The sequence below is a fragment of the Podarcis melisellensis genome (genome assembly GCF_964234715.1).
Source record: "Podarcis melisellensis genome assembly, chromosome: 8".
In the NCBI taxonomy this organism is placed as follows: Eukaryota; Metazoa; Chordata; class Lepidosauria; order Squamata; family Lacertidae; genus Podarcis; species Podarcis melisellensis.
In genome coordinates, this window is record NC_138540.1 from 64259266 (window position 1) to 64275939 (window position 16674).

The 16674-nt window shown below is 44.0% G+C and overlaps 1 protein-coding gene and 1 long non-coding RNA gene across 4 annotated transcripts in view; one reads left to right on the forward strand and one right to left on the reverse strand.

The window, feature by feature from the left end:
* Window positions 1-6517, forward strand: part of LDLRAP1 (low density lipoprotein receptor adaptor protein 1) — a 61067-nt gene extending 54550 nt beyond the window's left edge. For both annotated transcript variants that reach the window (XM_081921496.1, XM_081921497.1), the window contains exon 9: window positions 5343-6517. In XM_081921496.1, coding sequence (XP_081777622.1) covers window positions 5343-5493 — 151 coding nt within the window. In that variant the 3' untranslated portion in view covers window positions 5494-6517. The remainder of the gene's footprint in view (window positions 1-5342) is intronic.
* A 4181-nt stretch (window positions 6518-10698) lies between these two features.
* LOC309375668 lies at window positions 10699-16079 on the reverse strand. 2 transcript variants are annotated; one of them, XR_014170989.1, is made up of 3 exons: window positions 14604-16079; window positions 14209-14329; window positions 10699-11667 (listed from the first exon to the last, which is right to left on the reverse strand). It is a non-coding gene; the product is annotated as an uncharacterized lncRNA (long non-coding RNA). The 2 variants fall into 2 exon arrangements; XR_014170990.1 differs by having other exon boundaries at window positions 13957-14329.
* Between the last annotated feature and the right edge of the window lie 595 nt (window positions 16080-16674).

A 16674-nucleotide genomic window follows, 5' to 3' on the forward strand; every position in this document is an offset into this window, starting at 1 on the left:
ATGTAGCCCTGGCTAGAAGATGTTTGCCGTATGCATGAGCAGAGGTAGCAAATTGAAGGCGCAGTATTTCAGATCCCCACCTGCAGGCAGAGGGGTACCTTTGCATCCTTGGCAAGGAGAGGCTCTATCAGCACTTCCTCCCACCAGAAAAAGAATCACTTTACCACAGTAGCCACATTAGAAATCACAACATTTTACGCGACCCACATCCAGGGTGAGGGCGAGGCAAGGAGGAAGGGCAAAAATTATTGCACACCTTTGTGCTGCGGTAGGAGAAGAACAAGAAGTTTCTTCCATGTTTTTATTTCACTGCAATAGCGGCAGTGCATTACCAGATGCATAAACTTCAGACACTTCATAATCTGATAGGTGATTTTTGCACCCCCAGAAATGGAGGAGGAGGAATTTGGCCCACTGGCTGGTTTCTTAAAGGATGGGATGCAGGAACTCCTAGCTACCACTTATTCTGGCGCCCCTTGCCCACCCTCCAGAGGTCCTCAGCGGCTGCTCCAAAATCATTCCTGTAAATTGTCTGGAGCGGGATTATCAAAATAGCGCCCGTGGTGTCTTCTCCACAAACCCCTGAACCTCCCTCTCACTGCTCATTTGGTCATGAGGTGGTGAGGGCGGCTACACTTTTCTCCCTTGAAAAGTACATAGAGCTGATGGAAGAAGTTGGAAAAGGGACACTCTTTCTCACTTCCTCTTTCAGCTCTATGTCGTGTCCAAGACGGATGAATTCTGTTGGATCCAGCTTTTAGCCAGATACCTTGAGAAAACAGTGTGTGAGTGTGTCTGTATGCGTACATGCTTTCTCTCTCTCTCTTTCTTTCTCTCTCTCTCTCTCTCTCTCTCGCTGTCTGTCTTTGTCTCTCAGACATGGTGTGTGTGATCTGGTGGCAAAGGGAGAAGTGACCACAGCACTTGCTCAAAATTCCAAATATGACCACAGGCCTAAAATGTTTGGTGGTCCCTGAGCTGGCTCAGTGTATGGCAGCTTCCTCTGGCTCTCTGTTCCATATGCATGGCCACATCAGCAGGGTGTTTTCACAAGTGATGTTAAAAGCACTTGTTAGAACTTCCCGGGTGTCATTTCTGAATGTGGAGTGATGTGCAGAGATTCTCCTCCTGGCGTAGGGAAGCAGGGCAACCTGGTGCCACTCAGCAAAACAGCAGCAGTAACAACCAAGCGCCTTAAAAATTAGGTGCCTAATAAGAAAAATAAGTACGCAATTGGAGCCTGGCTGCTGGATGAAGCCAAAGGCTCATTCTAGTCTAGCATCTTGTTCTCAGAGAAGCCAGCCAGATGCCTGTGGGAAACACACAAGCAGGGCATGAGCACAACAGTTCTCTCCCCACTTCTGATCCCCAACAACTGTTATTCAGAAGCATTGCTGCCTCTGAAAGTGGAGGAAGGAGCTGCTGATAGCTTTATCCTCCTTGATACAAAACCCTAAACATGAAGTTTTGCATTGTACTCAGGAGCTAAGGTCCAAAATCTCAGGGATCAGGTTCATTAAAAACCACAATGCACCATTAATGCAACCCTTAAAACGTAAAGCCTCATTTAAATGCAGCACTGCAAGCAGCTGACCACCATTAAGGCTGAAACAGCGTAAAGTATTTATTATTATTTTTAAGATGAAGCATTGAACTCGGAGCTTTACTAATGCAGAAGTAACGAAATGTACATGTTTGTCATTTTTACGAACACATTTGGGCAAGTTTGTCAGCGTACAATGTTCTCTGCAGAAAAAGAGACAGCCCTGGTTGCCGGATGGTGCTGGTTCTCCTCTGTGGTGCAACTTGAGAGGGGCACAGAAGATGAATCCAAACAGAACAAGTTATTGGTGGGGGGACGAGACCCTCTGGCCTGTGGGAGGGGGCAAATGTGGCCCTCCAGGCCTCTCTACCTGGCCCTTGGGAGCCTCCCCAAGTCACACCTCCACCCTAGACAAAATTCCCTCTCCTCAGTCCATACCCCTCACTCACCCAGCTTCAAGTCTTTTTGTCTGGAGGGGATGTGGAGAGTGAGAATGCCTCTTTTTGTCTGGATGGAGAGGGGGGGTGTAGAAGCCTCTGACTTTTGCAGGGCTGGAATGTAGCCTGCTGTACAAAGGCAAGAGTTGCATTTCTTGCTCCTTCTACTTTTTGCCTCTGCCCGTGCTTACCTCTAGCTTACAGCCCCTAGAAGGTTGCTCCGAGTGAAAAAATGCAGCCCTCTGACTGGAAGAGGCTCCCCAATCCTTGTGGGAGAGCACCCCCCCCAAAAAAAAAATATCCCAGCTCTAAGAGCAGACAGAAATTCACTAGATGCCAAAGCATCTCAGAATTTTCTGACATTTTTTTAAAAAATGATTAAATTGTAAAGGGTGTATGATGATATGCTGTGGCTTCTATTGAATCTGAGTTGTGCTGTCTTCTGCCCTGAATGTAGCCTGAAATACTGATCCCTAGGAGCAGGGAGTGGTTCTTTCCTCTCCTTATATGCATGGCTCTGTGGGGAGCGGGCTGTCTCCTGCTCCTTCTCCTCTACCCACCCACCTCCATCTTCATAACAGCCAAGGGGTAGAAATTCAGTTCAGTTCACATTTAAAGGCAAGCCTGCCTGCTTGGCACTTTCAGAAAACCATACAGAAACCCAAACACAGCCATGCTTCAAAATTCTTATTTCTCAAAATTTTGCAATTCTGTTCTCCAGCTAAGTAATGTGTACAGAATATGCATAAACCAGGAACATAGGAAGCAGACTTTATACTAAGCCAATTGTGCATCTACCTCAGTATTGTCCACACTGACCAGCAGCAGTTCTGCAGCGTAAAAAATGCCCCAAAATTAATAGGTTGGTGAAGATAACATACAAAAATGCATTATATTAGGGAAGCTGTATTTGCAATTCTATGTATGTTAGGGGAAATCACATAGCAAAACATCTGTGCATTAGGAGAAAGGTGGCCCGATAAGCAGATAATTTTTATGAGGCCTTTTTTTTGGGGGGGGGGGGAGGCAAACTGATTTGGAAATGTGAACTGAAGCCTGGAAAAACGAGAAACGAAAACCTTGATCATCGGATTTGCTCATCCTTGCATAGGACATTCAGTGATTGAATCTCCCCACTTTGGAGAAAAGGGCTTAAAAACAGCCACAGGTTCCTCTAGTTTAGATCAGGTTGAAGGGCCAGGGATAACTCTTCCCTGCACCATTTCTATGACAGAAGCCTGCTAATAGCAACACCTTCTTCTTGCCTTCTCCATAGCTAACAGCAGTCTGCAAAAGGGAAGGGGGGTTTAAGTGAAACCCCTAAACTGCAGCATCCTAAGAGTAACAGTCTATCTGGCCAAGTCTGCAACCAGTCTTTCTACTTCCCACATACTCAGTGTTTGCATGAGAAGCTTAACAGTGCTGCAATAAAGTACCGGTAATCCTAATGGATATGCAAGTAGAACTTCCGGTGTGTGTGTGTGTGTGTAATCTCCCTTGCCCCGAAATTTCTGGTGATGCCAGCAGACGCTGAACTATTGGGATTGCTGCTGCCATTTCCAATCCCTTTGCCACTGTGCTGCTGTCCTGAGGAGTTAAGATTCCTGATCTCGTCTCCAGAAACATCGAGTGCTGCCATGAGCAACTGGAATTTAATGCAGACAGTGCTGGAGAGACGTTGTGGCGGCCTGTCCATACAAATCGCCCCGCAGGGAGGCAAATGGAGACTTTTCAATGTGGCACTTCGTATATATATATTTGCTGCTGCTGCTTTTGGTCAGTGTGGCCTTTTGCCTGTGAGATGTGGCCTCAGCTAATGATGTGTCAAGTTCCTGCTAGAGTGAGTGGTCTGTGCGTGGGTATAGACTAGCAGGGAGTGCCTGGCATTGCTTGGGAATTCAAAGAACACCCCCCCCCCATGTGAATTTTAAATAAATAGGGTAATTTGTGAGTTTGGGAACTGTGCATACACACAGAGAGAGACAGACATGGCTCATTGCATTCAACAACATCCAAACATCCAACCAGATCGCCCTGGGATGCCTGCAAATGCAACAGCACCTCTTCTGTCTTGGACTTGGCAGAAACTGGAATTTAGAGGCATACTGCAAAAGGTCCATCCTGCTTTCTACCACTGCCAGTTAGATGCCTCTGGGAACATGGGTGTTGCCAGGATTTTTGTTGGGGGGCGGCAGGCCTTTTGTTAGTTGGGCAGGCCTTTTGTGGGGGGAGGACCTCAACCATGTATTTTTATTGATGGGGGGGCAGCTGCCCCTCCCTGCCCCCCTGGCTACGCCCATGTCTGGGAAGCACACCAGCTTAGATAGCAGCAGGCTTCCCCCATGGTTCCTTCCAAACACAGAGGTTCCCGTTAGCTGTCATCATCACCACATTTTGTGGCAGAGAAGTCCCTAAGTTGGTTCTTCTGGATAGAATCCAGAAGGGACCTGCAACCAACGCTAGATTTTCCCTTTGGTATCCTCTCTTGAGAACAGAGCATTTTAGAGCTAGTTATCTGACCAAACTCTCACCATTTTCCTTAAGAAATGCATTTATTGAACTGCATTTCCAAGCGATTCCCCATCATTCTTGGTTGGTTGCTACAACAAGGTTCCATATGCAGACAGACTTTGTATTTCTGATCAACCTCAGGTGGAAGACATCACTCATTTTCCATTAGCCTTCTAACCCCTTACATAGAGACCAGATAGATCGCTTTCTGAACCTTTGTTCACACCAACAAGCAGGTACACCCCAGCAGAAATAGTTCGGTTTCTTTTGAGTGACAATAATAGCTTTGTAGGAAACAGTGACCTTCTATGCACTAGCTGGGGGGGGGGGGAAAGGGCTTCGATAAAATTGCTATAAATCATTGTCGCACCATCAAAGCCTAACCTGCCTCACAGAGCTGTTGTAAGGATAAAATGAGACTACGGGGCAGAACCATGCATCCCACTTTGAGCACCCTGGAGGAAAGGCAGGATATTAATGCAATAAATGACAGAAAAGACTACACCACTTTACACTGGAGAGGGAGGACTCATGTTTTTGGAATTCTGCTCTGTATTGAAGCACTCTGCGTCAATAGGATATCAGTAGGACCAGCATGCAAATGCCTGCATTAGAACCTTTCTCCCTGAAGAGCTGGCTTTCTGCTTTCAGGCTGCCTACTCCCTACCCTGGGGAGGAGAGGGACATTCAGAAGTAACCCTCACTTTAGTCAGAAGTGGTCCACCTCCTTTACTATACCTGTTGACACTTCTCTCACTCCCCATCTCCCATGGTGCTCTTTCTGGTGGTGGTCCTGCAGTCACAACTCTTTCCAGGTCCCTTCACAGGGTTTCTTCTTCTTCCTCTTTCAGACTGGCACAATCTCGAACTAACCCCCAAGACCTCGACATTGGCTTGACTGCACAAGATATCCAAAGCGCCGAAATCCTCTCTCCTGTTGACTGGGACAAAGTAGATTCCTCTACAGTGGCGGGGAAAGACGACCACCTCTTTGGGTTCTGACGTCTTCTCTCTCTCTTCCCTTTTCTCCTGACCAGCTTTTCAAGTTACGTAACCACTGAGAACTTGATGCACTGCATTCTGAGTGATTTTTTTTTAACCGGAGGGTTTTCCTTAAGAAGGGTGGGCGAGGCAAACATCTGATCCAGATGGATGCTATAATGTCACCATATAACTCTTTAGACCAAAGCTTTAGATATTTTAATAATCTTTATATATATAAATAAATAAATATATATATAAATATATTTCTTTTTTTAAAAAAAACTTTGCTTTTTATGTAAATGATGAGATACTCCTGAGCATATTTATTCAAGTACCCCTTCAGTTTACATATATTATGGAAATTAAGTAACATTATCTAACTTAACATTACAGTATTAGACTGCTTTTCCCATTGGAATACTCGTGGTAAACTGTGATAGCATCAGCTGTGTCTTGTGAGGTGGGTGCCGGCGGTGCAACATCAAAGTGATCTGAGTTACTATTTCTAGAAGAGAAGCAGCCCGACAAGGAAGGAGGTTGCTCTGGGGCAGATACAGCGAGGCAGAGTTGGCTTTCTGGCTGGTTCAAGCAGGGAAGGTTACTATGGGTCACGTGATGCTGCATTAGGTGGGGAAATGGCAGGCTGTGGCTCTCTAGCCCTTTTCTCTATGACTTGCTGGCTCCTCCCACAGGCATGTTGGTGCCAACCCACAGCTGCTGAGTGGACAGAGCCCAGCCAGATGCTTTTAATAAGCATCAGTAGGGTTGTTTTGGTACTAATGGCACACAGGCTGAAGCACCTGCCTAATCTGTGGACCAGAACTATTGAAACTGCCCTACTGATCCATGAAATCAAACCTGTTTGATGCCTAGGCCCTTTTCAGATGCTGTGGAGAAGGGAAGCCATGAGCCACATGGGGCAGGGCCATGTGTAAATGCTTGGGGAGGCATGCTCTGCCTCTTCTCTTGTTTCCCACACAGCAGGGGCCACACCGCTGATAGCAACTTCCACCTCCAGGCAGCCACCAGCCTGGTTTCATTGTACCTCCTGTCCATGTTGGGACACCATAGTGAGACTGGAATAGTGTGCACAGTGTAGTGAACAGGGCTGGCTTTCCATGTAGACAATTCTGGGAGGTGGAGGTGGAATATAACATTCTTTCCTCCTGAGAAATGACAGCCAAGTGCTTCGAGCCAGGAATACAGGAAATTGACATCTGAACATGTCTCATGAGGAGTCTGTTTGCACCACCCTGAAATTCCTGTGGAACTGGTCCAAACACGTGTCAGAATGGGGCACCAATGGTTCATGACCCTCTTTGTAGCTTGATATGAGTTGAGCCCATTGGAAAATGTTCATATAGACATGCAGGGAGAGGGCCAATTTCAGCCCCGTGTGGTTTCTACCCAATCTTAAGCTTCATGTATCCAAATAGCAGTGGAAGTCTTAACTCTGTTCCTGCACTTCAAGCTGCACATGCATGGATCACATGAGTGGATGTTCACCATTTGGTGGGGGTAACAAACTCCATATATATAGAAAGCTAATGTTGGGAAGAAAACTTCTCATTTTGCCTTTTCCCTGACTTACTTCTTTTCAATGTGCTGGGAAGTGGTTTGGAGAGCAGGTGTTAAAACACGTGCCCACCACTTTCTGTTCTTGGAAAGTTGATTACTGCCAATGCCCTTTTAAAAGAATAATACTTTATTGCTTATTTTATTGATTGTAAACTGCTTTCGAGCCCTGTTGTTAAGCAGGAAAGAAAGCAGGCTGTACATTTTTTAATCAGCCTTGTATTTAACCACTTGCCTAATTGCCACAAGCAAAAATGAATTCCGTGGAGGCGAATCACAGAGACCAACTGAGCTACCAGAGACAGGATGCAGTATCTGTACCTCATCCGCTGGAAAATTCATTAGGCTAGTCACTTTTCTGTCCTTATGTTCAAGGTTGTTTTAAAATCTGATGTGGCTCCCCAAGCACATTTTTTCTTCCCCCTTTCCTTATCCCAGACCCCATTGATTTTGGCAAGAAGAAAAAAATAAAGTAGACTGCTCAGCCCAGTGCCCTGAGGGGGATGTAAATCACCCCGTCCACATCAATCAGTGTTTTGATGAGCTAGGGTGGGTGATAACCCATTCCTTCACCTGATCTGTGTGGATCATCTCAAACAGGAGTGAGTGTCTGTTTGCATGTGTGAGAGCTAGTGTGTATGTGTGACTGACAGACAGACAGACAGACAGACAGACAAAGACGCATCCACACCAACTTTTGCCCACACTCACTGCTGGTTTGTGGCCCCCAGAGGGTCACCAGGGATGAATGTGGCACTTGGGTCAATAAAGGTTAGCATGCATACATACATACCTGGAACAGTTTTTGGCCACATCCACACTACACATTTAAAGCGCTTCCCCCAAAGAATGCTGGGAATTGTAGTTCTGTGAGGGGTAGACTTCAGGTTCCATGACCGTTGAAGTGCTATAAATGTTTGTTAAATGTATGGTGTGGAGCTGGCCTTCGCATGCAGCCTCCCCAACAACTGGGAAAGGTTGTGAGGGAAGGAAGATTCACAGGTGGTTGGGAAAGAGAGATTGTAACAGGTGAGATTCTTTGGAAAGCAGCCTGGTATTGATCCTTTGTGGTGATGGACTGCACCATGCCTGAACAATAATTTGAATCCAATGTGCTTTTTTTTACCCTTTCCAAAGGGCAGGCTATAATTGCACTCCTTTTCTCACTCAAATAGGTCTTAGCAAAGAGAGAGAAAAAATAAGGACCAATGTTTGCTTTTCTTTTTGGTGGCTCCATCAGAAGCAGGGTCTGTCTCGTTGCATTCTTCCTGAGCTCTTACTGGAAACAGGGAAATTGTGTTAGCTGTTAAAATGAGAAAGATCCAGAACCGCCTCTTTGAATTACCAGTGGGCAGTAATGGGTTCTTTCGTTCGTTCTTCAGCCAGCTTCAGAAGAGAGTAGACATATTTTCTCTTAAGACATATAGCTTTGCACTTTAAAAGGAAAAAAAACTTGAACCAAAATTATGGTTTCAAATGTCAGAACAGGTTTGTATGGCTCTGTAACCTTTTTCTCTTTTGCCTTTTGAAAGTACTTCATCCAAAAACACACAGCAGCTGTTGGATATTCTTCCTAAAATGACCTTTGCTCTTTTGCTGCAGCAAAATGTTTGAAGACTCATCCATCACATTGATGGAGATGCTGAGCAGTTTCACTTAGATTTCTCTGTATATTTGCCATCTAGGAAGAACTCAAATGCTGAGGTTTGGCTAGTTGACTAGGCAACAGTGGTCCTTATATTTATTCTTAAACATCTTTTGTTAATATTTGGTAAGTTCCACCATGGTCCCCCCTATGTATCCCTCTCAGCCATTTAAGCCGCTAAATCGAAGGCCGCCAAATTGGATTAAAGGAAAACAATAATTCCTTTCGGCTTTCTATTTTTTTAAAAAAATAAATGTTAAATGGCTGTTTATAAGTGCAGTTCTGTCATACATCTTTCCTTCTTCCCACCTGCGTCTCTGACAGAGGCTTAGAAAATAAATTCTCAGTCTAATTTCTCATTTCATAAGACTCTGGATTTAGAAAACTAAATAATGGGAGACTCAGGATTACAGTCATTAAGAGATTATGTTTAACAATGATCCTGAATAGCTGCACTGTGGCACAGTTTGCTGTGTTTGTGGCCTTGTTGGAAATATACTAATCTGTTTTATAGATTTGTAATTGGCTTCTGAAATACTAATTTCACTTTTCCCAAAGAATCTTTTTTTTATATAACTCTGCTAATGCTACAGCTGGGCAAAGTAAAACTTTAATGAGGCTGACTATTCAGAAGACAGCAGATAGATTAACCTCCGAAACCAGATAGTTTGGAAACTTGGCTCTTATAAACTGTGTACTAAGTTGACCCTGGGAGGAAAAGGTGTTTAATGAAACTTACTTCATCTCTCCAAAAAGGCATCTCTTCTCAGCATGCTCTGCCTTGTAGCACAAGGTACAAAAAACCATTCTATTTGGGTTGACAATGCAAGGTCCGTTGCAGATCTCTGCTGAAAATATGTATATCTATATAGACGGTATCCTCATCTGTACAAAACTAACTAGAATTGAACAGAAACTTGTCTTCTACATGGAGCAGAATAAGGTGATAGAATAGAATGTTTCACTTCAGGGGACAGGTGAGGGTTCAAATTTGGAATGCTGTCCATATTAAAGCAAAATAATAATTCCTGAAGGTAAATATCTAGCACGTCAGGGAGAGGGGTTGTTGCCCCACTCCTTGTTTCTACTCACATGGAGTCTTTCATGAAGAATAGGATTGGGGTGCAGGTGTCTCTCCTGATATTGCTGGACTACAGCTGCCATCATGCCTGACCATTGTACATGCTGGCTAGGAGTGAAGAGAGTTGATAGTTCAACATCTGGAGGGCCAGATAGCCCCCATCCCTAGTGCAGAGGAGAATTCACAAAGGTGATCCCTCCCAACACCCACCGTCTAATGTGATGCACTCTGTTTTATCACCTCATATCTCTACCACCTCATGTCCTTGTCTATGTCGCCCAGGCTTCATATACAGGAGTTTGCTGCAGTTGTTGCTATAGCAAAGGTCTTGAAAGAATGGTCTAAGAAGTTTCATTTTTATGAGAACATACCTATTTTGGAAATCTCTAGGAAAAAAGTGTATGTAACATGAACAATATAATGCCTCTGTGTATATAGTTAAACATATGCTGTAAAAAGTACATTTGCTGTTGAGAAAATAAAAATTCTACCTTTTTTCCAGTAGACTGTTTTTATTTGTTTTTGATAATTGTATTGCACACTCTTCTACTGAAAAGTATTCAAAGTTTTCAAAGCTGGTGACAATAGTCATAAAAAGCAGGGCTTTATAGGCTCTGGTGGGCAGTGATTGGCTCTTGGAGTCAGCTGACTGCATGTGGACTGCATGAGGCAGGGGTCGGCAACCTTTTTCAGCCGTGGGCTGGTCCACCATCCCTCAGACCATGTGGTGGGCTGGACTATATTTTGAATAAACATGAACGAATTCCTATGCCCCACAAATAACCCAGAGATGCATTTTAAATAAAAGGACATATTCTACTCATGTAAAAACACGCTGATTCCTGGGCTGTCCGCGGGCCGGATTGAGAAGGCAATTGGGCTGCATCCAGCCCCTGGGCCTTAGGTTGCCTACCCCTGGCATGAGGCATAAAACTCACCCTGCCAGATTTGCAGTTGAAGAGGAGGTGGCTAGGCACCAAAGCCTGATAATGGGAATCTATAGTTCAGGGATCACAGAATTGTAGAGTTGGACGGGACCCTGAAGATCCAAGCCCCTGCAATGCAGTAATCCTGCCCACAGCTGCCCCCGGGTGGGCTCAAACCACCAACCTTCTTGTTAACAGCCGGATGCACTGGAGGTTAGTATAAGGAGCCTCAGGCCCTGGGGCCAAATGCAGCCCTCCAGACCCCTCTCTCTCTGGTCTCGCCCCAAACCACACACCCTCCCAAGCCTCATGTCTCAACAGCCCTGTTTTGCTCCTTGAATGTTTTTGCCTGACTGAATTGTGCCCTTGAACTTGGAAAACGCTTGCTGCTTGCCTACAAGGAGAATAGAGGAAGCTGTTTGAAGAAACTACCCTACCCTACAAAGATGAAATTTATACCTAATGCTCCACCTACTCTTCTTGCCTCTGGCGCTGGCCCTCAGAGGTCTGCTCAGAAGAGATTGTGGCCCTCAGGATTAAAAAGTTCCCCACTTTCTGCTCGGATTCAAGACACTCACACACCCAGAGAGTATCTTATGCCTTCGTGTTCCTGTTTTGTGGAGCATATCGGCCACCGTCACGCCTGGTCATCGAAGTATCTGTATGTATATAGCCCTGACAAATGGCACAATTCAAATACTCAACTTATTTTGAGGCACGTTATTCTCGCTTCCACACTTCCTCTTAATCGTTAAGCCACATAACGAAGAAAAGCAAGAAATTATTAGTTTTTGGCTGTTGACAAACAAATGAGGTTTTTTATTTGTTTGTTTTTTAACCACTTTACCTCAGGAGAAATGGAACGTAAACTTGAAGTGTGAAGACTTCCCTCTCTGGAAATGGATGTTGAATACTGAGCAGGCGGAAGTTTACAAAGATGCCCTGCTATTTCGTCTGTGTTGTACCTGTGTGGAATATTCCCCAAAAGTTAATTTTACTATTTAAATAGGCTGTTCCAGTCTAAGGATATGTCTCAAATTGTGAATACTAAGTGTCTGCCACCCGACCTCATGAATAACTGATGAAGGTGCCATGGAGCAAATTGATCTTTCAATTTTGATGTGACCTTTCTCAAGCTTCTGGGTTGAATCTCGGGAATCCAGAATCTCTTTCTGCCTTGCCCTCCGCAAATCCCTTTCATTATTGATCTATTTATCTCTACCACCACCTCATCCCTAAAGCTTGGGTAGGTAATAAATTGGTTTTTTAAAAAATCATACAGATAAAAATATCCAATTTAAAAATCTGTTGAAAACTTGATAAGTCCAACTGGGAGCAAACGTCACAATCATCAGCTTAAAACTGTTTGTCGCCTGACAATTCTCCCGATGTAGGAAGAGCAGGGTAAAACAGTGGGTTACTGATGATATTTCCTGTAATTGTTTTTAAATCCAACCACTGCAGAGCACTCTTTGGGGTTACACTGAGAGGGACACCCCCTTTTGTTGCCCTTTTTGTCTTTGTGGCTTAAGGGGGAGATGCTCTAATGAGGGCACAGAGCCCCAGGGGTAGGAAGTACGTAATTTTGCCCCATTGGGCGGTACCAAGAAATACATGCTTTTCTGTTTGTTTATTATTATCATCACTATTTCCATTTATTGACCACTTTACTATTCAAAAGGATCTCAAAGTGGTTTACATAACAAGCACAACAAAGCCATATCAAATAGTTCACCTAACAAAATACATAGAAATATCCATAAACATAATAATAAATCAGAGAGCACTACAGAGAAATTTAATATAAAATTTCAAATAACACACCATCATTCATCCAATCTTGCTCACCATCCATTCCACATACCCACAACAACCATTCACAACCTCAAACATTACATCTATCAGCCACTCATACATAAAGACACACAACAAGGTAGCTCAGCCGGTTGAGCATGAGACTCTTAATCTCAGGGTCAATGGTTTGAGCCCCACGCTGGGCAAAAAGATTCCTGCACTGCAGGGGTTGGACTAGATGACCCTAGTGGTCCCTTCGAACTCTACAATTATATGCTTCTATAAACCACTCACAGTCAACAATGTCACAACCCAAATGCAAAGGGTCACTGGCAAGCATACAGAAATAAGATACACTCCTAATATCTGAAGGAGTAACAAACTCATGAAATTTGGGGGTGGTCGGGGGAGGCAGGAAAGGGCATTCTTTGTGGCAGCCCCTAAGTTGTGGAACTCCCCCCCCCCACCGCAATACACACACAGGTGTGACGTGCACCTTTATTGTAATTTTAATGGAATATGAAGATGCAGGTGTTCATCCTGGTTTTCAAGATGTATATTTTAAGGATCCACCTTATTTCTGTAATGTTAAGTTGTTTAAAACTTACAAATATATACGGTATATTGTGTAATAGTGTTTTGATTTTCATGTTGTTTTACTTGTAGCCTGCCCTAGGACAATGTAATAATACTAATAATGTCCTGCCCCACCCCAGTGGACCATCTAATAAATCCATTGGACCAACCTAATTCCTAGACCCCTGGGGTTAAGTAGAAGGTAGAGTTTGCAGGTTAAACTTTCAGGCAGGCTTGAGACCACCCCCAACCCATATCTCAATTCTTAGAAACCGATCACTAGGAGTTAAACATGTGTTTTTTCCTTCCTTTTTGCACAAGAAACGAGTCATGTCAGAAACGCATCCAGTGGTACAGTTAGGTTACTTTAGACTCTGGACTTGGTGGTCCACTTCAAAATGTTGCAATCCACCACTGCTGTGTTTGTGGGGGTGGCTTCTGCTATTGCTTCTAAGTGGGGACCTGGTCTTCTGTCCCCAAAGTACTACCCCAATGGCACCACTGAACGCATTGCTGCTGTCAAGACAGTCCCCACTGCTGCCACCACCTCTCTTTAGATTCTTTGGAACCCCTGAAATTATACAGTGGTACCTTGGGTTAAGTACTTAATTCGTTCCGGAGGTCCGTTCTTAACCTGAAACTGTTCTTAACCTGAAGCACCACTTTAGCTAATGGGGCCTCCTGCTGCCACTGTGCTGCTGCTGCATGATTTCTGTTCTCATCCTGAAGCAAAGTTCTTAACCTGAAGCACTATTTCTGGGTTAGCGGAGTCTGTAACCTGAAGCATATGTAACCTGAAGCGCATGTAACCCGAGGTACCGCTGTATTTGGATTGTGTAAACAGAACTGAAGTTAAAGCAAGCTATGCAATGAGGTAAACAAACCTTCAGATTGCGTTTCAATGAAGGGGGGAAATGTAAATAGGTCACCTTCCTCCTCCTGTAGAAGCTGCTCCATTGGGTTGTGCAAAAATTAGAATTTGTAAAAGGCAGTAAAGTATATCCAGGTAATTAGAGCTTTGAAAACTCAACTGCAGCACTAGATTAAAAATAAAAATAGGGCAAATAGTCGCAATCTTAATCTGATGCAAGTTTCTTTCTTATCTTTTCTGTTTAGCACAGAATATTTTTTTTCACTTTGAATTATTGTCAGTAGATAACATGCTGCCTGGAGGAGATTTTGTTTTTCAAATCCTAGTTCAGACACAGTTTCATTGGCACCGCCTTCGGCAATTCACTCTCCACCTCAGGTCCCCAGCTGTCAAAAGAAAATAATTGATTATTTCATTTGTATACCGCTTAATATATGACTACCTCACAGGGTTGTTGTGATGTTGAGTGAAATGTGTAGGCAGATATGGATTTTGAAATGTGAGAACGGGGCCATCTGTAAACCTAGTAAGTCACGTTTAATTATTCACTTACAAAATTTATTAGGTGCTGCATTATATAATATTGCAACAAAATAAAATTAACAAAAGTGAACAATGAGCAACACAAAAGCATTTATAAAAAGGAGTTAAAAACCATACCCAGCAGTAACATATAATTTTAAAATGCCAGGGAGTGGAAGACACATAAAAAGACAGCAGAAACTGGTAATTTTAAAAATGTCTAGGAGAACAAAACATTTTCTCCTGGTGCTGAAAGGACATTAATGCAGTTGCTAGGCAGGGCTCTCTGAGGTAAACATTCCATCAACAAGGGGCCACCACTGAGACAACTCTGTCTCTTATAGGAGGGATGGGAAACCTGACCTGGCCTCTACCTCTCAGAGGCCAGATTTGACATGTAGGTGGGGTTACCCATCTGTCAATCACCTGGTGTTGAAGAATATTTTGGGGACTTTAAAGCACCATGCAGGGCTTTCAAATAAGCTTCTGTGATTCCATGAAGTGCTGTTGATCAAGCAAGCTTGAAGTCATTGCCTACTGATGGGTGGTGAGTTCAAAGCTGCTCTCTGAAGGGATCACCTTGATGAGCAAGCTCTTCATGGGGAACTCGGTCACACAGCCAATCCTGTGGGGTCAAAGTCACCACTCATCAGCTGATAGGTGAGGAGTCCCAGCCTGCTTCCTACAGGGATTTGCTGTGCAACCAATTCAGATGTGCATCTACCTGCCCCACACATGACATCACATATGGTGTGCGGTAGGTGGATAAGGTTTTGGGGGGGAAACAGCCTCACGGGCCGAATTGGGACCCATGCCAGGCCAATTTGGCCCCCAGGCTGGACATTCACCACCTCTGTGTCAAAACTATTTCCTACCTGCCGTATCTTAGCTAGGGTGGGTACTTGGATTAGGGTTGCCAGGAAACCCCCCAAATTGTTTTTCAATTTGCCTAAGATCCAGGACAAAGCGCTGCCTTTTGGAAATTCCCCCTGAACGTCGATTCTGCCTTTGAAATCCCAGTAATGTCTGGGACATATGGCAGCCCTACTTAACTAAAGAAATTAACTTTATTATATGACAGGGATGTATAGAAGCCTATATGGATTGGTAGGAAATTGTTGAGGTTCTAAGAACAATTACCATTCACTTTATACTGTTACAACCATTAAGATTTCTTCTGAGATGCAATGCCAACTGAGAAATGAGAATTGGTGGGTTAATTAATCACAGAAGTGCAAAGTGAGGTGACAAGTAAATGGGAAAATGCAGAAGGTCTGCAGATCAATAGCTGGTTAGAGTATGAGAGATGCTATGTATGACACATTGAACAGCACAGTCGTAACCATGTCTACTCAAAAGTAAGTCCTATTGAATTCAGTGGAGCTCAATCTCAAGTAAGGAGAGTTAGGTTGCAGTCAGTTTCTGGAGAAGGCAGGGAAAGAGTTACTTGTATAAGTTTTTTTTTAATTAAATGAGAATTTATTAGTGAAGGTGAAATTAAAGTCATCAACACAACGTGGTTGCTGATACTGAGGCAAAAATCAGTAAATTAAAAGGGATTATATTTATTGCTCTGTTGCTGCTTTCATTATTCCTGTTTGTTTCTATGTCTGTGTGGGTAAAATTCTTAAAAAACAGAAAGGGGGATATCATTATTCTGAAGGACAAACAACCCTGCAATCTTACAGTCCCTAGGATGGTTTCCCAACTGGAGACAGGATAATGCTTGCCCCTAAGGCCAAAGGTTTAGACCCTGAAATCTGAGGGTCTGGGATGCTCCTGACCTGGCAACCCTTGTGGGAGATCCCATGTTGCATTCCCTTTCCATGCTGCCCTGGTATCTTCTGTTGCTTTTGCCCTGCTGAGATGTTGGTAGAAACAAATGGGGGGGGGGGGAGGACTGATGCTTGGCATGGCTGGACAGATCAGGGCAAATAGCCTTCACTGTCCTCCGAAACACCTCCAAGGCAGGGCGGAAACTACAGCAGCCCTGGATGTGGCTTAGTGAGTTTCCTTCCCATTGTTCCCAAAGGGAGAAGGAAATAGCAAATACAAGGACAGAGGAAGTTTGGGGAAGGGTTGTAGTTCAGTGGAATTCAGTGGTAGAGTATTTGCTTTGCATGCAGAATGTCCCAGGTTCAATCCCTGGCATCTCTAGGAAGGAAACATCACTGTTTGAAAGCCTGGAATGCTGCTTTCAGTCCGCATA